Source organism: Xiphias gladius, chromosome 18, assembly GCF_016859285.1.
Source record: "Xiphias gladius isolate SHS-SW01 ecotype Sanya breed wild chromosome 18, ASM1685928v1, whole genome shotgun sequence".
Classification (NCBI taxonomy): domain Eukaryota; kingdom Metazoa; phylum Chordata; class Actinopteri; order Istiophoriformes; family Xiphiidae; genus Xiphias; species Xiphias gladius.
In genome coordinates this window covers 1,890,259-1,912,664 of record NC_053417.1, presented here as the reverse complement: position 1 = coordinate 1,912,664, position 22,406 = coordinate 1,890,259, and the positions used below count along the sequence as shown (strand labels likewise).

Genomic DNA, 22,406 nt, shown 5'->3' with positions numbered 1-22,406 from the left:
GGTAACATTTATAAGACTATCATAGCTCTGAAAGAGATGTATGCATGTTAGTGAGGAGTGAGACATAGATATCTGACAAGATACAACAACATTAAACAATAAAATAATCAGAGTAATTAGTATTTGCAATTTGAAGCCCTGTGTCCCTTGGTTTGTTGTCTAATCTATATAGCTGCTAGTCGATAATGTGTTCTATGTGGTCACTGAGATTTTTACTGAAAGAATACAAAACACACTGAATGACCACACAAGATGTGGCTGTCACTACAGAATCAGAAAGTTAGTGTGTTTGATGGAATAGGATAGAGGCTCTCACCTTATTCTAATCTGTGACACTATCTTATCAAAAGCTAATACTGTATGTAAACCTTTTCTTTAGGCTTTGCTTTTTTCTGAGCTGTCTTGCTCTGCGCTCTCCCCTCCACTGCCAAACCTCCGGTTCAGCTCTGCTGTCAACACCGAGCAGCATGATTTCTGTGAATGAAAAGAAGAAAAAGTAAGGAATAAAATCAGTCCATGATGTGATCATACCATGTGATACTCTGCCCTACCTTGCCATCCTTAGCTTGGTTGCGGGCCCTGGACAAGAGCTCCATTAGGGCCAGCAGTAGCCCGACACCCAGTCCCAGGCCCAGGAAGAGGAAGAGGCCCCTCAGGTCGTGGGGCTGCAGGGCCTCGGAGGTGTGGTCCCCATTGGCACCCACGCAGCTGCTGGCCCACCACTTGTCCCGCAGGTATGTTAGCTCACCGGACTCACTGAGCTGTAGGATGGCCATGGTTAGGTTTTTGACCAGCGGTGATCCTGGTGGAACAAGAAAAGTGGTGTGGTAAAACAAAGAGGCTGTTGAACATGTCACTCCAGAACCCTGAACATTAACCTGCGTCTTTTACCGCCTGCACACTTCTGGTTTTAGGCCTTCCACCAGATGCTGAACCTGCTACCATGCAGCTACAAGTGCATTAGTGCAGTCCAGCACTGATGTTGGCTGATAAGGTCTGGCTCACAGTCCGCATTCCAGTTCAACTCAAAGCTAATGGATGGGGCTGAGGTCTTCCACACCAAACTGGTTATTTCTTCATGAAGCTGGATTTGTGCACATGAACATTGTCATATTGGAACAGGAAAGGGGCAAACACAAACTGTTGACAAAAAGTTGGAAGATCACTGTTCTCTAAAATGTCATTGTATGCTTGACCATTCATCTGTGAAGCAGCCCCATCATTTTTCAAAATCCAGATTTTAATACCCCTCACATTCATTCACAAGAAAACCACTAAACAGTGTCCCCTTACTGTCCAACCACCAAAATCCAGATGGGAGAAGCTCTGAGTTGATCAAAACATTAAAAATGCTCAGCTGAGTCTCCTTCAGTTATTACTGTGCTCAAAACATTTAAACTTAACAAGCAGCAGACTTTTCTGCCCTGGATTTTGCCTCTCAGGCAACATATAAGCTGCCCCTGGTGCAGGTTATTGGGCCTGTACGTAGCTTGTGAGCAACAGCTGAAGGCACTATTGAGAGCTGAAGCTCTGTATTTTCTTGTAAAAAAAAAAATAAATAAAAATGCTGCTTTATATATTTTATTTTTTATATATATATTATCTGTAATCATTATTAACGGAAAAATATCACAAACTCACTGTTGAGGAACTACAGCAAAATGTTACACTATGACATAAAAAAAATAATTAAAAGGATAAATGTGGATAAATTCTCAAGGTATAAATGCATCCTACATTAATCAATAACATAATTCTAAATTAGGCTGGATTTAGGCTTTGTGTTTTCCTTGTCTTTGTAGTCTCGATGTAACAAAATGTACAAATGGGGGTAACAGAGCATACTTCCTGCCAGTCTCTCCTGGAAGCACTGGTGGTCGTGAAGAATGAAAAAAACAGAGCTTGAGAGAAGTTCAAACTCTGTTTTGACAAGCTACAGAAGCAGCCCAACCCCCACCCTCCTAGTCCAGCTAAAGAGTTGTAAGGGAGAGGGTTTCATATGCTATTAGATCAGATTATATGAAGCATATAGATTCCCTCGCAGAAACATTAACCTCAAGCCGTTAGGCGTAGAACCTTACCAACCTGTGGAGATAAAAAGGCTGGGAGCAACACATAATGTGAATCAAATCACCAGGACTGTGTCACTTTTCTACAAAAGAAGAAAAAACCGTACACTATCAGACTTAATTGAAAGATGCAGTACTCACCTTAAAATTCTATACATAGGATCCTTAATTGATGGGTAATTCAAAGTACATCACAATTTCTTTGGTGAGTGATTTGTTTAAAGTGTAATGCAAAAACAACATGCCCTCCCAGACAACAGAAAACATCCTGACAGGGCCAAAGGGCTCACCCAGAGGAGCTGCGATGGAGTAGGCTCTCATAGCAATGATTTCCTGTGATCGGGTCATTTTACAGTAGCGAGACACTGCCAGGTCCAAGGACACTGCTTCACCAATGAAAGCAAAGTTTCCCTCCTGGGTGCGGCGAATGCCTTCCTCCATGCTGTACACATAGCTCTTCTTACGCTCCATGTTCTGGTAGATACGCCGGTAAATTGGGTTGTTGGAATTCTGGGAAAGAAAAGAATGAAAAATAAAACACTTAAGTCCTCTCAGAATCTATGTAGAGCACCTACATAGATTCTGAGTGTACAAGACATGAGCACAGCACATGTTGTTTTCCATTCTGTTTTACTGTATCAACCTGTCTCAGACCAGCTGTAATGACTATAAACCCTCAGTTAGTTAGGAGCTGCTGAATGTGCCTTAAAGAAAAGCATGGTTGATCCAGCATCGACTGTGCCATAATCGATCACATCCTGGTTAGCGAGGTCTTCAAAGCTCTTGATGGAGACATGTTTGTTGTTGGAGTGCAACATGGATTTGAAGCTGCCTAAGTAGCAGGCCAGCAGCATTAAAGCAAACATCCACCAGATGGCACTGACTAGACGTCCAGACAGGGCTTTAGGATGAGGACCGGCACCTGAGAGGACACAGACAGCAGTCAAGGGGCTGCAATTGCAGAGCAAAGTATCCAGAGACCAGGCTTGCAGTTTGGCTGGAAACTCTCTCCTTTTAAAGCTAAAATGTCATATTCATGATATAGATTCATGCTCAGTTTAAAACAATGAAGACAGGATTTACTGATAATGATCACCACCCTGAATTTTGTATGATGTCATTAGTATACAGTATTACATTATTTTATGATTTCCAAAATACTATTCTACTCAGTTCCGGCTCATACAGAAATAGAAAATGACAACAACTGGATCAAAGGAGGTAATACAGGATGCATCATGTTTATCAAAGCACCAGAACATTGTATATGTTCATCACTGGCTTTTAAATTATTGTTGTATTTTAATCCACTAACACTGTCAAAAAACTATCTCTAAGATTATAGAAATAGCAATAAAAAATGAATAAATAAATTGCAGGTTTTTGAAATGATGTAGAATTACAATTGCTGCAGTTTTATTGAATATACTGTTTGACTGTAAATATAGATAATGTACTCTAGAGTATAACCTTACTTTTCAGTTCTGTAAATCCTAAATTTAGAAGATAAAATAATTCATGGGACTGTACTTCATACCATTGATTTACTTTTTCCATTCTTTATCTACCACAAACTTTTAATTTTTATTCATAATACCTCACGCCACCAAACTGCATATTTCGAATGAGTCACTTTGGCTTGTAAGAGTTTTTCATATTGAAGTTGTAATGTGAAACATTTGTTAAAGCCACTGTAAAATACTACTGCCCAATAATAAGACTGTAGTGCAGTGTATTCATTCTGACAGAGGGTACAGTATAGAAAGAGGCAGCCAGCAGCACTGTGTGATTCTGGGCCTGTGGTTCCGTTTAGCTGACTGCTGGGTTACCTTGCAAGGTGAGAGCTCCTGTGATGTACCAGAAGCTGTGCAGCAATGTGAAACTGTGCTCCTCTACGTCCGGCTCAGACCATTCAGTGGGACTGATCCTGCAGAAAAATAACAGACCTAATAACCGGCACTGTTAAACCAGCAAGATTCATATGTTTATGTCTCTGCTGAAATGTATCGCTCATGTCTGTGAAGTTACTGATAGGAAATATAGCAACTGTTGAGCCTTCGTGAAAGCCCCACAATCTTTTATATTTGTTGTTATAAGTTATGATAATAGAATTGTTTCGAATTTTGTAATATACATTAGGATGTGGAAACATAAATGTGTGCCCCTGTAGACAGATTCTGTATGGAAAAGGCCCCCCACCCCTCCTACATAGGAACATGGCATCTAGCCACAAAAAGACTGTAATATATTGTGTCTTTTTGTGGTCCTTTTGCATCTCTTTGTAGCGATTTTGTGGTTCTTTGTGGTCGTTTTGCATCTCTTTATAATCATTTTGCGTCTGTTGGTTGTTACCTTCGGCAAGGAGGTTATGTGATCACCTGTTTTTTTTGTTGGTTTATTTGTCAGCAGGATTACAAAAAAGTACTGAACCAATTTGCAGTGAACTTGGTGGAGGGATGGGGCATGGGCCCAGGAAGAACCCATTCAATTTTGGGGCAGATCCTGATCATTAGCTATGAATTTGAATTTTTTCCTCTGAAGTCTGGTGTATATTGTTTGATATTGATCTTGTCGGTCTGCAGTGTACTGAGTGCATTTTCTCGTTGTTGTTATATTGTGTATATGATTGACTTTCACTTTTCATGAAAAGATGTTAACAGTCACTCAATACAGAGGATCGGTCCAGGGGCTCTGGGCCTGCTCTCAGTAGCCCCGTTCAGTAATCTATCCATGATACTCACAAGCCAACTGTCTATCACCTTCTGATTCTGGTGAGGAGGGGCATCAGGGGTGGCCAATCAGATTCGGGGAGGGATGCATGTAATTTTGAATATAAAATGTTCCAGATGCCCTTATAATCCCCAAATTCCCAGAAAAATTCCTGATGACATGACCTGGTAGCTACGGCAGATGCAGATGTAGTGTAATGTGTTTGTGGGGACGTTCTGAAGCTTACCTGCCCACCAGGAATATACAGAGACCTGTTAGCAGGAATGCGATGAGGATGCCAACCCACATGTCGGTGGAGAAGGGTGAAAGCAGGCTGAAGGTGCTATCTTCAGAGGCCAAGTCTTTGCGCAGGATGAAGCCAATTCCCGTTTGCATGAAGGGGGTGGTCATGTCCACAAACTGCTCTCTGACCGCAGTGAGGGTCAGCGGGGCCACAGCCAGGTCAGCCTCCTGGTGGATGTATAGGCACACATAGCTTACATAAGACACAGACGCATTCACATGGAGAGTGTAGGTAAGGTTACAAAGTACAAGGTGTTGAGTAGCATGGGTTTTTGAAGATCCTTATCACTTTAAGTTAGACAGAATTTGTATTACCTGATGTAGTGCCTTTTCATTGTCTTTTTACCATTTGCACAGCAAATACTGTATACACTATGTGTACTCTAAGACTGTAGTTTGTGTAAGGACAATTGTTTTTTGGAAAAGCATTTTCACCATCATGGGAATAAAACTCTATACCTAAACAAGCATCAGATAAAAGTTTATCTGGAGATGAGGGATACTCAGAAACACAGAAACAACAACTTTGAGCAATTAAACTGCAAAATAAATGTAAATAGATAAGGCGGCAATTTTGAGCTGAGTTTCAATAATTTATTAAAATATTTAAAAATGTATTGGTTCATTTAGAAATCTCACTCCATTTAGTAACATTATTTATTTAATAAACTTTTATTTACATATTTAAATTTGAACACTTTGGGTCTCCATACATACAGTAGATACACAACAAACAAACATAGTACATTTTATTACCTATAGTATATCACAATATTTACTGTAAAATGCTGTAAGTGAACTGTTTAGTGACTGTGTCATATTTTAAATAGGGCCAGTAAAGTTGCATGTTCCCTGACTTACCCCTCTGATGATCTCACCAATCATACCATTCCAGCTGCTGCTGGAGTCAATGGCTCCGTAGCGGTTGTCCCTCACCAGGTGCAGTTTGTAGCTGAAGCCCAGCTTCTTGGACAGCTCAGAGATCAGGTCGATGCAGTAGCCCTCCAGCTCAGAGCCTCTGCTCATGGTGTATGGGTCTTGCTGAGGAAACAGAACAAACAACAGAATTTTTAATGGGGAGTGTGATTGCTCACTGTGGGAGAACTGGGCTGAAGCAGCAGCAGAGGTGATACAATGCTTCAAAAATGTACAGTATATATTTTAAAAAGATCAAATTGTTGTTTTTTGGGGAAAATCTTATCACTCAAGTTTTTGTGATTTTTAATTTATGCAATGCTTTGATTCAGTAATAGTAAAATCTCAGGATGTGAAAGATTATGTGATGATTACACTGCAATTTTTACAGGGCATGCAGTGAAACAAGTGAAACAATTTTGCGTGTTTGTTTGTTTGTTTGTTTTTAATTTAGCAAATTTCATTTTCTTGTTTCAAGATCCACACCATTATTTCATGTAAAACCTCAAACAAAGTTTATTTCAACTGGAAACAGGTTGACTTGCGCGACTGGAAAACATTTTCACTTGTTTGAAGTAAATAAAGATTTTTTAGGACTCAATTATAAAGAGAAAGGACTTGATAAGATAGATATTTGCAGTGCAGAGCTTTGGTCTTCTTTTCTTAGTTTTGTCCATCATTTCTATGAGTTACATGATACAGTGGCATGAAAAACTTCAGGCACTCCTAGTCAAAATTTCTGTTACTGTGAATAGTTAAGTGAGTTAAAGTTAAAGGTGAAAGATTCTTTTCAACATTTTAAGCAAGATTAGTGTATTATTTTTGTTTTTTTTACAATTTTAGAGTGAAAAAAAAGGAAAAGAGTACCATACAAAAATTTGGGCACCCCAAGAGACTTGAGCTCTCAGATAACTTTTACCAAGGTATCAAACATTAGTTAGCTTTTTAGGGCTATGGCTTGTTCACAGTCACCGTTAGGAAAGGAAAAGTAATGCAAATTTGAAACCTTTATGAATACTCTGACTCCCCAAAACTTGTCCCAACAATCGGCGGCCATGGGTTCCTCTAAGCAGCTTCCTAGCACTGAAAATTAAAATAACTGATGCCTACAAAGCAGGAGAAGGCCATAAGAAGATAGCAAAGTGTCTTCAGGTAGCCATTTCCTCAGTTCATAATGTAATTAAGAATTGTAGTTAATAGGAATGGCGGAGGTCTGGAAGCCCAAGAAAACATTCCGAGAGAACTACTTGTAGAATAGCTAGAAAGGAAAATCAAAACCCCCCTTTGACTGCAAAAGACCCTCAGGAAGATTTACCAGATTCTTGAATGGTGGTGCACTGTTCTACTGTGTACTGACACCTGCACAAATATGACTTTCATGGAAGAGTCATCAGGAGAAAACCTTTTGTGCACAGAAATTTGCGAAGGAACATCTATACAAGCCTGATGCATTTGGAAACAAGTCCTGTGGACTGATTAAGTTAAAATAGAACTTTTTACCAGCAAAGAACAAAGGTGTGTTCTGGAAAAATAAGGGTGCAGAATTTAATGAAAAGAACACCTTTCCCACTGTACAATTTTATTTACTACTGAAATGATGGCAAAACTACAAAAGTAAGACCCTTCAGGTAATGTACCAGAATTATTCTTGCACAAAGTGTTGATTGAGCCAAAATGTGTTTCAAGCCTGCACAAGGCAACTGCCACCTTGGCATTCTAATCTAGAGAGTATCACAAAGAAACAATACCTTTATAGTGGTGATGGATAACTCCTTGGCATCTAGAATGGGAAAAAACAAGCACCACAATAAATTCTGGATTCCTGTAATGAAGCAAGTCAACATAATCAAGCATCAGTACAAAGATGAGAGGATTTAGTCTAAGCTACTTCTTTCGCTGATTACTGGTTTGGTTTCATGTCTACAGTCTTATGTGCAGAACGGCTTCTGAAAGCCTAATGAAGCATATTGTTGCTTTGAGTCCCCTTTATGTGATTTTCTCTCAGCCACAGCAGTTAATAAGCCAAACAGCCAATGGAGGACAAAGACAGTCTTGTTGTCCGCTGTTATTCAGGAGATCTGAGAAAAGGTCTCCATACTGTGAGGAAAGCTGCAAGGTAACCCACGGGGAGGGGTTGGACATGAGGGGCAGCTGGGGTGGTTGGGGGGGCAATCAAAGTGGGGACCCGTCCTTGGGGATTTGTGTTTTGCTGTTGTTTTTGAACCCCCCTCCCCATACTCTGACATTACCCATGACACAAACCATTATTTTCTTTCTGCTGTAACTGTGACCAATGGCATTCCCAGCGTGTCCAGCAGGCCCTAACAAGCCCTGCCAGGGTCGATCAGAGAAGGGAGGGGGGATAAGCGGAGGTGCCAGGGGTGCAAAATCTTCATAATTGCATACGATAACAAAAGCGGTCCCGGTTGGGTCATATAAAGCCAATGACACCCCGTCAGCGTCCTCTAGGGAAGACGGCAGGACCTACGATCTGCGGAGATGCCTGTCAGTTTACTGCCTGCCTGCAGAGTATTCCCACCACATGGTTAATTGATTTATCACAGCACTTTCTGGACCACAGCAAGAGGGTAGTCCCTCCACTGGTGAGAAATGTGATGCTGCCACAGTGGATGATGCCCCCTCTGTTCTTTGATAGGACTCCAGCAGTCCAGCAAGGCCAGTGGGGAAAAAGCAAAGTGTGAGTAATGATTTGGGACCATGACCCCGTCTCTTAGGTCAGCCAGAGCTCGCTGGCACAGAGCTGAGCATTAACTCCGCAGACAGTGCGTAGTGGCAAGGCTGCTCTGGAGGAGGTTATGATCTCATTGGTTGACTGAAACCTTAATGCTTGGAGCCATAGAGTACCAGAGTTTTTCAGATTTTTAATTTAAGCTGACTAGCTGGTATAAATGTTTGACAGAAACAGAATTTGGTCAAAGTATAAAATATTAAAGCTTCTGTGAACCCTGTCTCCTTGAAATTGATTTATATACAACTAAACTGCAACAGCAAATACATTTTGAAGATGACATGCAACCGTGTATGGTTTCCTGTTAATGTAATTAAGATTTCTTCTTACATCTGCATATATACAAGTTCCAAATAACTATATAATGAGCTTATCAGTAGATTGTTTTACAGACAACATATTTGTCCACAGCACTTGGTTAAGGTTAGGGAAAGTTTGTGGTCTGGTTTAATACAGGAAAAGTTCACAGTGACTTCAGACACAAAGTGTTTATATACATTTAACCCAAACCGCTATCTTTTCCTAACCTTAACCAAAGTGCTTTTGTTGCATAAACCACAGACAGGACTCTGGATGCAAACTCTGGGTGTCTGGTGTGAAAGCCGTGTGCTCTGTTTGGGCATCATTTACCCCAACTATCCCCACTGCCACAGGCTGCTTGTCCTTACCTTCAATTACAACCCTTCATGGTAAAAATAAGAAACACGCGGTTATGGTTGTGGAACAGTCACAGTTTGGTTAGGTTAAGGAAAAGATCATGGTTTGGGTGTAAATAAGTACATCCTTAAGGTTAGAGGACTGTTGTCGTCATGATTACAATAATAAATGCGGTTAAAGTTGTGGAACGGTTTTGGATAAAATAAACAATGATGATTATTGGTTTCAAATTGGAAATGAAAAGCGGTCTGCTGTGTGTTGTTGACCCCCAACCTCCTCTTAATGTGGACTCGTTATACTATGTCACTTGAGTTCCACCTTGGCTCCTGTCATAATTACCACTACAGTTTTTTTTTTTTTTTCACTGCACGACAGTCTCCCGACACCAAAGTACAAAAAAATTACTTGTAGTCTGGCTCATGAAATTTTAACTTGAGGTTTGGTATAGCTAGTGGGACAGCTTCCTTCCTCTCAAAAACATACTTCCGTCACCAATATAACCCGATCTGATTGCAAGACAAAATTGATAGAAGAAAGTTCTGCAAAACCACAATACTTTGACAATACTTTTTAATGTTGAATCCCAATGAAGACTTTTAAAAGTCTTCCTCTCTACAATATCTGCACATGGCAACTATGTCATGGTTAAGATTAGCGAAAAAAATGTGGTTATTTGTAATTTCTAATAAACTGATTAGTTACAGAATTTACAGAGTTTTTTGACAAGATACAAACTCTGGCCTCCAAAATGAAAATCGGTGCTCATCCACCACCCCGACCTCCACACCCTTACTTTCTGCTTTGCCACATAAAGGAGACACCGCTTCTAGCAATGACACTGAACATTGGCACTGGACATAAAACAAGGGGAGCTGAATTGTCCACTTTGAACTCCAAGGGATACTGGACTGAAAATATCAACCCCACCTCCAGAACCAGTAACTTTACAGATCACAAGTACAAAGCTAGCAACAAGTTAGCAATGATGTTTTGGTAAAAGCATTAAAAGATACCAGCATGCAGATGAATTACTGAATGTGATGCTAATGGACACAACTGTGCTACAATGCAACATGCAACCAAAATGAAATATCTAGTCACAGACTTTGCAGCAAGAATTCAGAGAAAAGTAGTCACTAATATTTGTAAAGTTTTTTTTATTAATTTTAATTAAGATTGGAGCAGGTCATTTTTTAGTAACATCTTACAGGTTGATTATGCTAATTTCAGTCTATAAAAATTGCATACTGTACAGTATGGAGTAGGGGCAAATTGTTCTTCGGGTCTGCTCACGGAGGTTGAAGTCACTGAGATTGTTTTTGCCAACACAGCAGTTATGCTTCCAAGAAAAGTTTGCAGAACTAAGATAACAAAAAAGCAGCGGCTTCTATGTTTGTTCCCATAGGGAAGAAAGGAACCACACAGCAAGCCTGTTTTTTCTGGTATTCCTTTTTGACCTCTCCACAGCAGACAGTTAAAATAGCTATAACTATAAAATAACTTTTTTGATATCTCTTTGGCTAACACAACACTGAATATTGAGGTAAAAGCAAGGTGTTTTGCCCTGAAAGAGGAGAGATAAGGGAGAAGAGATGAAGTTGTGACACGAAGAGCATCATGTGCTACTGGTTGGGTTTTCATCCATCACATCATTCTAGTAAATTAAGACTATGTTTTGCAACAAAAACATGAATCATGACAACCCTAAATGCCCCATGACCCTGATCTAAATGAACCATGTTCTACCATATGTTGTAGTGCAAGGTTGCATGTATTGGTCTTACCTGCAGTGACTACCCATGCAGTCATGGCTGCCAGACTGAAGACCAAAGCAGTGAAGCCTTTCATGTTTGCACAACCTGAAAATGACAGATTAAGACATATCTTTAAACACAATTATTGGTCTTAATTTCAGATGTCATCTAACCAAGAGCATATAAGATTTACGATGAGATATGGTTGATTATGTTATATATTCTACTCAAAGAAATACTACAAGGATAATAGAAAAATACTGTTTATGTGGTAAAAACACTATTCTAAATAACAAGTTTCCTTACCTCAGTTATGTCAGGTGCAGTGTGGATTAAAAACTTGGCTTTAACACTAGGGACGACTCCAGAAAAATGTTTAAGAAATTAAAAACAAGTCTTGCAAATGGCCAGTGGGAATGGTTGTGTACAGCAGAATGTAGTGGGGGTTTATATGGGGGAGCACAGGGAGGGAGGAGATAGGACCTCAAAGGGAGAATAAGCTGTTGATTGTTGGGCAGAGGTTTCGGCAGAATAAAGCTGGATGTATTCTAGTGTAGAATTATTCTAACACCTGCATGTACAGGCTTGTATGAATTAAGATTTTTTTTTTGGCAAATCGTGTTTTTTGTCCTCCCACCATTCCAACTGATAACAAGAAATAAAATGGACTGAATGATCTAAAGTATTCTATTGTCTTAGTTATTATCCTAGACATTTGGGGGTCAGTATGTCAGTTATTAGCCTACTACTTTAGATTGAAGTGTAATTACCTGTCAGTTATTAGCCTACTACTTTAGATTGAAGTGTAATTACCCTAACAGCTTGTTTTTACATAACAGGATATTTGAAAAAAGGGAGTTGGATGGGGGTGAAGGGTTTAGAGTTGGGGTGTGGTGCAGTGCCATGACCTTACAGATGGATGGGCTGGAGCTCCCAGAGAGTCAGAAGAAGAGATTATGATTTGGAGCACAATTTCTTTCCCTCCTGACGAACCCTGAGGGACACCTTAGCATAAACTCAATCTTTCCTGTAACACAGTAGTCTCAAGATTCAATTTAATTAGTATTAATTACTATTATCATTAATTAATATTATTAGCATTAATTAAATTAGTAGTGAGAACATCTGTAATGAATGTAATGAACATAATGTAAAGTAGCCATCATACAGTTAGAGCTCAGGGTGGTAAATTAAAAACCGCTAAGCAATTCTCCTCTGGCATCTGCTATGAGTCCTCCAACCCCCCACAATCATAAATTACATAATTTATAGTAATTCATACTTTAGAAGTAGTGACCACAAGACACCTGTCCTGTTTCTTTGTCCACAAAAAACCCCTACAGTTTTCAGCATAAGCCTACAAACTACATTGATTTATCTGCGCAAAACCATTAAAAACAGGCAGTGATTTCATCTTGAAAGGAGGGACTGAATCACTCTTTGAGACGAAAACATTCTCTCAGGCCTGAAGTGCTAGACAGGGCTAGGAGGTTTCAGTTGAGAGGCCAAGCCATGTCAAATTGTCTAGATTAATACAGCTTTAAAAGGGACTCTGTGGTTTTCTTGGAATCGTAATGAAGCTGTCTTTTTTTTTTTATGTGCTAACTGAAGCGGAGTTTGTGGCACTAAAATGAGCATGCCGTGCTTCAAAAAGTCTTACAGAGCTGAGGAAGAGGCCTGACAGTGTCTGACAGCTCGCTAGATGCGGCTGTCAGCTTGGGAAAACCACAGACTTGAACAATGGACAAATCCGTGTCAATGGAGGGGCTGCATGGACTCGTAATTTTAGCTAAATTTGACCCAGTAGCTGTCCACATGAAATTGTTTATGGCAGAATTGATGCATATTCCAAGGTTTGTCAAAGGAAGCTGATATGAACATATTTTCTTTAGGTTCCTCAAAGGTATGTAAAAATCCATTACTCATGTTGTCATTATATTAGGTTTCAATGAACGGTTTGTGTCCCAGAGCGTATCTGTTGTTTTAAAGGAGTTTAAATTTTGCCAAGAACTCAGTTTTGTAGCCTAAAAAATCTGATCTTGGGTGGCATGCATTACGAAAAAGATGTTTTTCTCTAATTTAATGACTAGTTGAGCTTGTTGTCTGTTGTGCAGCCTCAACTCTTTGTTCTGGAACATTCTCCCTTCCTGCAGGGGGCCTGGGTTTTTTTGCCAGAGAGGTTGCGAGACGTGATGGCTGGTAAACACAGACCCAAGCAGAGTCCATAATTGGAGCAGCAAGCAGACCCTGCCAAAACCAAGGCCAAAGGCATTTTACATGTCAGCCTCTGTAAACCTCAGCTTAACTGGTTTGTTAACAACTTGTCTTTGTCTCTGAACTGAGACAGTTGTTGATAGATTAAGCGTAAAGGAAATAAATGAGCTGTTAAACTCTCAATAGTATTCATTTGAGATTTATTCAGGTCATAATTACACACTGTTTGAATTAAATATTATCTCTAAAATTTTGCACAAAGAACTGGCATTGCAGTGTAAACAATACAGCAGGTCAACAAATAAACGTGCTTCAATACAGATCATTTCCATCTTTAATACTACGGACTGATGAGGGCACGGGTTTTCAGACATGACTGTCTTGTGACCACCATCAGGCAACCCGAAAAAGGAGTTTGCCACAGCCTTAGGATAAACATTACAGTGCATAAAAGACATGCGGTCAAGTAAAAAGGGCTAAACTTGGTACGGAGTAGTTTACCACTGCTTTGAAGTACAGGATCTCAGTGCTGTGACATGCCACAGATCAGGAAGGTTAGCAAAATATTGGCAGCTTGGTCAAATTACAATGTAACCACTACACAAAGAATACTAAAAATGAATACCTTTCATCCTGCGTTGTAGGAATAATCCTTTCCATTTTTTTCAAAGACATGACACAAACCTCAGCTTTTAGAATCCAACTGTACATTATCTTTAATATAATACCATGCCGTCATATTCAAAATGTTGCGAGTGGATGGATAATAACCCTTTGAAAGGAAGTATTAATTTTCAACTTAGTTAAAGTATATCATTGCAGTTTAAGTAAATAAAAAGAATGGATCTTGTAAAATCCTGTCCTCTAGTTTTCATCTATTGCTACTGTATGCTCATGTAAAGTTTCAAAAATTCTCACACATGAGAGTATATCACAGTCAACATAAACAGCCATATAAAAACCCCTGGTATTTTTCATTAAATACATTCTGGCAATTATCTAACATTTGGTGCAAACAGATAACAGAGCTGTATTAGTTTCTTTTAAGAGAACCCTCCTTTAGCTTTGAGAAAATGTTTTGTGAATGCACAGCTTATAAAACGGGTTTTGCACCATCTCAAAATTAATAATTGATTGTTCATCTTGATTGTTACTAATTCAGTAGATCACAGTTTTCTGTGAGAAATCGAAATAATCTGCAATATGAACCAGTTTTCTGAAAAAGATTTCTACTTGAGAAAAACTGGACTGTATTCCAAACAAATTTCTAGCTGTGTCTCTCACGCTCAGTTCCAAGTCAGCCAGTTCTCAGAGTTTGAGCATGAAAAAGACTTCACTGTTTTCAGGGTCTGGGGAGGACTGGGACTGTCTAGGAAAAGGGGGTCCTTGGGGAGTGAGCTGGCTCAGCAGGTCCAGGCTGGTGCAGGGACTGCGGGCCACGCAACATGCCCCTTCCGGGTTCCCTCGCTCCTCAATGGGGCTAGCACTACTTCCACTGCCAATGTTACCAGCAAGGCTAAAGCTTGCACTTTTGCCCTGGACCAGGCCCTGGAGCCGCTGCCTTTCCTGGGCCTTCTTAGCCCTCTTTGCGATGTACCGCACCCTGCTTTGGCTCCTCGAGGAGGTCCTTCGGACCAGGGTCTCATCCACAGACTCCTCCTGTGACTCTCTAGGCCTGTTTTCTGGGGCGAAGTCGCTAGCAGTCAGGGGCTCAACATCAGTCAGCTTCCGTAGTTGCTCTGTCAGGTTGCTGGGTGGCTGAGACTTCTGTGGGCTGCCTTTGCGGAGCTGGTCCCTGTTTGGCCTAACAATAAAGCTGCGGCTGATGCTGTGGTACTTGCTGTCAAAGTTACAGGAGATGTCATCAGAAGTCAGATCACCAAGGCTTTTGGACATGGAAGCTGTGGCCGGGGTTGCAGCTGCAGAGGACAGCCTGCTGGCTGCAGACTGCTTAAGTCCTTCCATGTAGAGCCGGCTCCAGGTGTGCCTCCTTTGAGTCAGTTTGCTGGGTGTGTCCGCAGAAGATTCCTGGGGGGGATGCAGAGGTCGGGGCTTAAGCTCATCTTCGGGGCACTCACTTTGCTGAAGATTCGGGTTTGACTTGCTCTTGCTGACGCGCAAAGCATCATAGGAAACTAATGCTGAATGACGGCAGTTTACCCAGGGAGGGTTGCAGGTGCTGCTGGCTTTGGGAAAGTTGGTGAGGCTCTTCCTGGCCAGGTTAGGCAGGGACAGGTCAATGACGGTGTCACTGGAAGAAATGCTAGAGGAGGAGGACATACTGTCTCGGTGGCTGCTTGGCTCCAGCTTGCTCCAAAGGCGGTCGTTCATGGTAGCATCCGTGCAGACCTCTGGTACGGCTGTCTGTGCCTGCCCAGCTGAGGCTACAGCCACCTGAACATGGCCCTCACTTTTTGTTCTTCTTACTGGTGAGTGTGATGCCAGATTCCTAAAAAGCTCTCCTCTGGCCTGGGCTGTCTGAGCTGCAGGGACTGCAAGGGTTCTAGTAGAAATTGCTGCAGTAGGAGGCCCCACTCTGTGGTCAGACTTTAACTCTCCTGTATCATATTTCTTCATTGTCAGAGTTTCTTGGTTTTCCCTGTGGTTTGGTGTGTTCTCCATGAGTGAATGACTGATTCTGTTGATCTGGGTGTCTTGACTGTACTGCGATGGGAAAGTTTTCAAAGCAGGGTCCGTCAGAGGGAGTGATGTGGTTCTGGAAAGACAAGGAGGTTTCTTAGGATCTCCGCTCATCTTGATAGGACTGTCCTCCACCCCATTAGAAGGAACAGCCAATGGGGAGTCTGCATTGATTGCGGTGGATGGTGAGTGCAGTGGTGTGGATGAAGAGTGATGTGAAAACAGGATCTCTTCTGGACTGGAGACAGAGTGGATGAAACGTGTGTTCCTGGCCCCATCAGAGTTCAGCGCAAGAAATGGAAGACGGGGAGTAGATCTTTGCACTGTGGAACAGTCTGTGGAGAGAAAAACAACAAAGAAATTCATCAGTCATCACTGCCCTTTGTGGTCATTGAAAGCCTTCTGGCTGTAAAAGTGATAACTGTATCTGCAAGAAAACTAGGAATGCGTTGATCTGATCTGGTGGTTTGGTATCAGCTTGGATACTGGCCTTATCTGCTAGATGTGACCAATTCACAATAGGCTAAATACAGTTTACTATTCTGTGGTGAGCTAATTTTGATGCCTAAAGCTACTACTGACACTAAATTCTTGCTTTTTTTCATTTGCTTCACAATAGATTCCATTTAATGTAAAGGCAGTGGATGTCCTGCTAAAAAACACTGAAGAGGGCTAATTTAATTGGTTGGTACTGGTTCATGAGGAAAAAGAGACAAGCACAAGTGGTTTGGTGAAAAGATGTAAATGGTGTTGGTGTATGAATGTCACTTGAAGTTAAGAATAGATGAGAAGGTACTGCCTTAAGTTACCGTTGACAAAGAAGAATCAGTTCTAGATAGAGAGGCTTACAGAATTCAATTTTGTATTTGTATTGATGAAACCACTGACAGCATCCAAAACCTGACAAAATAAACCTAACTCAAGGTCAAATTACTGGCCAATACCTGAGCTTTTAACTGCATCTCATGGCCAGTTGTGTTCTGTTGTTTGTCTGACTACATTTGCTGATGAAGATGCCCTTGAAACCTCCAGAAAAAGGCTAGAAAACTAACCTGATGATTCCAATTTATTACGACTTAAATCTTATTTTTTCCCCAACCTCTGTGTGACTGCATGATATTGTTGTGATACTGTATATATGTAATTTGTTCTCAGGTCTCTCTTGTGAAAGGAATCATGATCTTTCATGACCATGAAATGATAAGAGATGTGAATAAATAAGGCTTAACTAACAAGTTAACAATCATTTGTGTCTAATAATAACATTATACCAGGGAACATACAATGCATCTGCTCAGATCTAAGGGTCAAAGACTTCAGACAGTTATTGACTGCAAAAGATTTTCCACAAAATATTAAATATTATGTTTTTGTTTTACTTCGTGTATCTGTCCAATTACTTCTGAACCCTTGCAATTTTGGGCAGTATGTATTAAAAGGGCTATATCTCCCACACAGTTCTTTCTATATTAATTTAAACCTACTCAATTGAAAGCTAAGACTTGGCAATTCAATGTAGTATCCATTATTTTATATGAAAATTGAATGTGCTGAAGCTCAGAGGGCGAACACCAAAAATGTGCAACTGTCCAAATACTTGACGGACTGGTCTGTAAGACTTCAGCTGTAATAAATCGGAACTGCCCTTTAAGACTCAAAACATTGTACAGGCCATAACACAGTGAAAAGTGATTCTGTACACATTTAAAAGTTTCATTTAGTGTGTTTTCCACTTGCCCACAGTGAGATTTTCTATCTTGACCTGCACCCGTATTCAAAGATGTCAACAGACAAAGCTGGCATGGTGCTCTCATTACTTCCCCTGATGTAATTTTAAGTCAGTGCATTTCAAGAATATGTGATAATGTAGAAGAATATGGATTTCAAACCCCAGCCAACCTCCACAGGTGTAACACATGGGTCATGAGAGAAGCAGGCCGGTGAGACAGAGAGACTGATGGGTGAAGTGAAGATGAAAGTGTGAAGGATGTACTTAAAGGTTACATGCATTCAGTAGTTTACCTGGCTCTGGTCATCCCTTCAATTCTGCACTAGGAACAGAGAGCATGCAAAAGGGACAGAGAGGAAAAAGGAGTTTAGCAAAACTGGAAAAACAGAGGGTGAATAGAGGCAATGAAATGTCTTACAGAATAGAGAAAGCATCTTAACAAGAGAAGTTATTGCAGATTGATCTCAAACAAAAAACAGCATTTGTTTTACACCGAAAAGAAAGAGAAGAGGTTAAGTTCCTGAGATAGTAAGTTATGTGATAAATCTCTAACAAGAACAGTATCTGCCAGCATCATAAGTCTAACAGTTATTAGCACACATCAGCTATTGTAAGGTGGCCAGAAAACTTCAATTGAATTCCCTAGACATACTTGGTTTTCCCCACAAGATTCATTTTGATAGTAAAAACACTGATGGTAACCACGATAGACTGCGAGGCTATCAATTTTTAGTAAAAATCCAGCCCACTAAAGCAGTGTATATCCTGACCAGTATCAACTTTCATAAGTTCAAACTGTTATGTTACCATTAATACTCTGAAGGAGTATTGGAGCTAGTGTTAAATTGGAAAATTTTGAGAAAAAGGATTATGACTTTATTTTAAAATGATGACTTAATTTTAAGAATGAAGTTCTAATTTACAAGAAAAAAGTCAATGAGAATAAAGCAACAGTATTATGAGAAACATAAATATTGGTGTGACAGCAATGAAAAAGCAGTGATGATGGGTTTCTTTCTATTTTTGGTCCCTGCAGTCACTGTCCATTCATGCAGCCGTTACTCTTTACAATACACATTAGCTCTGCAGTCCAACCCAAAGAGATTTACTCCCCATGGTGCAGACTGATTTACAGTTTAGACTGCTTGTTCGTAACAATACTGCAGAGAAATTAGTTTGGGGCTATTTTTGAATTCTAATTTGTTAGAAGCTTTTTTTTTTTTTTTTTTGCTGTTGTGTATAAGCCTATTGGCTTATACACAACAGCAGGAGTTTACAGGAAACCTTCATATCTAGCATGGCTAGCATAGCTTAGCTAACAGATCACAAACGACACACTGTCAAATCTCTCAGTGGAACTCACTTTCAAATATACAAACACAAACTTAGAACTATTATTATTTGTCATTATTTGGTTCAGGGTGTACTGAATTAAACAACCTGTACCAAACAGTTTGGAACAATGCTGCACCCTTAGGAGGGACAGCTAGCTGTAGGCTGGTGAAGTGGATTAAATGGGGACAACATACAGTTAGGTCCATAAGTATTTGGACAGTGACACAATTTTTGTAACTGCAATCAGTTCCATTGCCAGGTGTAGTCTGTTCCCTCGTTATTTCATGACAAATTAAGCAGATAAAAGGACTGGAGCGGATTTTACATTCTTAAAAAGAATTAATGCACTGGTAAAATTAACAACACCAAGAAGACCACAGAAGTCACGTAAAGTGGATGATCGCAAGATTCTTTCCTTGGTGAAGAAAAACCCTTTCACAACATCTAGCCAGGTCAAGAAGACTGTGGAGGGCGCAGACATATCATTCTCAAAGTCTACAATCAAGAGATGCCTTCATGAATGTAAATACAGAGTTTACTACAAGGTTCAAACCACTGGTAACACTCAAGAACAGAAAGGCCAGATTGGACTTTGCCAGAAATCATCTAACAAAGCCTGCCCAGTTCTGGAACAAAATTCTTTGGACAGATGAAACCAAGATTAACTTGTGCCAGAATGCTGGGAAGAAAAGAGTGTGAAGGAAAGGAACAGCTCATGATCCAAACCGTACAACATCATCTGTTAGATATGGTGGAGGCAGTGTTATGGCATGGGCACATATGGCTGCCTATGGAACTGGGTCACTGGTGTTTATTGAAGATGTGACTGCTAATGGAAGTAGCAGGATGAATTCTGAAGTGTATAGTTCTATATTATCTGCTCAGATTCAGCCAGATGGTGCAAAACTGATAGGACGGTACTTCATTGTACAGATGGATAATGACTTAAAACATACTGCAAGGGCAACCCAAGAGCTTCACAAGGCAGAAAAATGGAATATTATTCAATGGCCAAGTCAGTCACCTGATCTCAACCCAATTGAGTATGCTTTTCACTTCCAGAAGACAAAACTGGGGGCAGAAACGCCCACAAACAAGCAGCAACTGAAGGCAGTTGCATTAAAGGCCTGGCAAAATATCTCATGGAAGAAAAACTCGGTATTTGGTGATGTCCATGGGTTCCAGACTTCAGACAGTCAATGACTGCAAAGGATTGTCATCCAAGTAATAAAAATAATCCTGATATTTATAATTTTGGTTTGTCCAATTACTTTTGAGCCCCTGATAGCCTACTATTTAGTCACAGCTTGATGGCTTTGTTTCAAATCCATTGTGGTGGTGTACAGGTAAAATTAAAAAAAATGTGTCACGGTCCAAATACATATGCACCTAACAATATCATATGAGGGTGTGCTTTGATTGTTTTTCGTATTGTTACTTTAGACCATATGCAAAATAATTTAGATTAAGTAATAGATTAACTAATAGTTTAAGTTAAATCTACTTCTATTAATTTTAAGTTAAAACTCACCACTTCTCTCATCTGTCAAGCAGGTGGGTAGTATCAGGGACAGTATTTTAATGCAAAGAGAGGCAAAATTGGAATCAATCAACTGAAATAGGAATCAGTGACTAGGCTTAGATGAAAATTACAATACCTAGGATTTAACTCTAAATTGGTAATGATGCAAAGAAATAAATTGGGATTTAGATTTGACTAAAACTATCAGGGACACATGCATCATATGCTACCAAACATCTTTGGTCGTGGCATGTACGGGGGCTAAATGGAAGTCTACAGTTCACAAGTCGGTAAGAGGTTCACTACGGCCACTACAGAGTAGCTACCAGATTATTGCTAAATCGCCAGATATCTTACCAGCAAAGAACATGGGGGACTTGTGGCGCAACTCTTCCATTTTCTGAGCAAAGAGGGCGTTCATCTCGCGCTGCAGGGTGCCTACAGCCCTCTTGCGGCTGTCAAGGACAGATAGTGGAGGAAGCATAGGAAGCAACTCCAAGCTGCTCAGACTGCAAAAGCTGTCACAGCTGCTACTGTCACTGAGCGAGAGACCTTCATTTGCATTACTGCTTGTGAATGGGGCGAGCATTGAGCCACAAACACCATAGTCGGGGGGTATTTCCTGCTGCCAATGGAGGTTGGTCCTGCAGTCTGGTGTGTGGCTCTGCACTGGCATTACAGTGTTGGGGGAGTGTTTACGGGGAACACTGCAGGACCGAGTGTTCCTCTGTGATGCGTTAGTCTGTGGTCGGATGTGCTGAGTACCCAGAGTTTGCCTGGCTTTGGACCTGGGTAAGGGGATAGGTTGGAGGAGAGCCTGGGGCAAGTATTGAAACTGGGCCTCCATGCAGGACTTGAGTTTGGGAGGAGACTGCTGTAAGTCTGGCTGGGCAACAAGGAGCTGGGATTTAGCTACGGACTCTGGCTGAACTTGTCTCTTGATAGAGGAGGGGCGATTACTTTCCTCCTGTCTCTGCCCAGCTGCCATTTTGGATTCGGATCCCTGTTTTCCATCCACCTGACCCTTTCTTTCAGTCTCTGGACTCTCTTTAGAGCCGATCACACATGTGATGCAGTTGGAGGACATCCCCACCCTGCCTGAGCTGTTAAGTGCGACACGGGCAAACACTCCTGGCTTTATGTCCAGTGGGTCATGAAAGCGGAGCCGACTTGCCCGTTTCAGAGGCTCACTCATGGGTCGTCGCTTAGCAAAAAGTGGGCTCTTACCTTTACCCTCGTCAGGCTGAAAAGACCCATTGGTGTCAGGACAGTGCCAGGGCCCCTTAACTTGGTGGGATGCCAGTGAATCCCCAGAGCGGTGTTGTGGTGGTGTGAGCTGATGAGAGGTGGCAGCAGAGGCCCTGTTCTTGTCTTCAGACTCTCGCTCCTCACTAGCACCCTCTGAGCTGTAGTCTTTGGTGTCGATGGTGATCTCTGGGAAGCCCTTCTTGATTTTAGGCTGGCCTTTGGTAGGTGCGCTGGCAGTGCGACGCAGGAGGTGGGCACCAAATGGATGCTTATGGCTGTGCTGTGCAGCAGCATGGCTGTCCAGGGAAGCCTGCTTTGGGTTTCTGTGAAACAGCCCTTTTATGCCGCTGGCTGCTCTGGCCTGACAAAAACACAATAAAATATTATTGTCAAATACACAATGAATCTTAACAAACCAAAATTAATTATATACGAGAGGTCGTGCAAGAAAAATATTTGTCATAATGCAGGTGGCACTGGTCCACGCTGCATTATTTCAACAGTACATGGACAGTTGTTGTACAGTGAGCATGCTTAAAAAGTGAAAAACAAATTCCATTAA

At 40.9% G+C, this 22,406-nt stretch overlaps 2 protein-coding genes across 5 annotated transcripts in view; both read right to left on the bottom strand.

Moving 5' to 3' along the window:
* Positions 1 to 375: 375 nt before the first annotated feature.
* si:ch211-251b21.1 (uncharacterized protein LOC571720 homolog) lies at positions 376 to 11,250 on the bottom strand. Its single transcript, XM_040153465.1, has 9 exons — positions 11,187 to 11,250; positions 7,745 to 7,776; positions 5,943 to 6,122; positions 5,026 to 5,249; positions 3,899 to 3,996; positions 2,774 to 2,991; positions 2,360 to 2,579; positions 552 to 802; positions 376 to 474 (listed from the first exon to the last, which is right to left on the bottom strand). Exons 1-9 carry the CDS (start codon positions 11,248 to 11,250, stop codon positions 376 to 378), a joined length of 1,386 nt encoding a protein of 461 aa, XP_040009399.1.
* A 2,334-nt stretch (positions 11,251 to 13,584) lies between these two features.
* plch2a (phospholipase C, eta 2a) overlaps positions 13,585 to 22,406 on the bottom strand; it is a 105,663-nt gene continuing 96,841 nt past the window's right edge. For 2 of the 4 annotated variants that reach the window (XM_040153153.1, XM_040153154.1), the window contains exons 21-22: positions 21,824 to 22,205; positions 13,585 to 16,345 (exon numbers count right to left, since the gene is read on the bottom strand). In XM_040153153.1, coding sequence (XP_040009087.1) covers positions 14,679 to 16,345; positions 21,824 to 22,205 — 2,049 coding nt within the window. In that variant the 3' untranslated portion in view covers positions 13,585 to 14,678. Of the gene's footprint in view, positions 16,346 to 18,032; positions 18,062 to 21,823; positions 22,206 to 22,406 lie in introns of all 4 variants that reach the window. The other 2 variants (XM_040153155.1, XM_040153156.1) reach the window with 2 other exon arrangements.

Coding starts and splice junctions, on each gene's coding strand:
- si:ch211-251b21.1 (XM_040153465.1), bottom strand. CDS start 11,250: ATGAAAGGCTTCACTGCTTTGGTCTTCAGTCTGGCAGCCATGACTGCA. Junction 803..2,359: donor CTCCATCGCAGCTCCTCTGG/GTGAGCCCTTTG, acceptor TTGTTCCACCAG/GATCACCGCTGGTCAAAAAC. Junction 475..551: donor ACCAAGCTAAGGATGGCAAG/GTAGGGCAGAGT, acceptor TTTCATTCACAG/AAATCATGCTGCTCGGTGTT.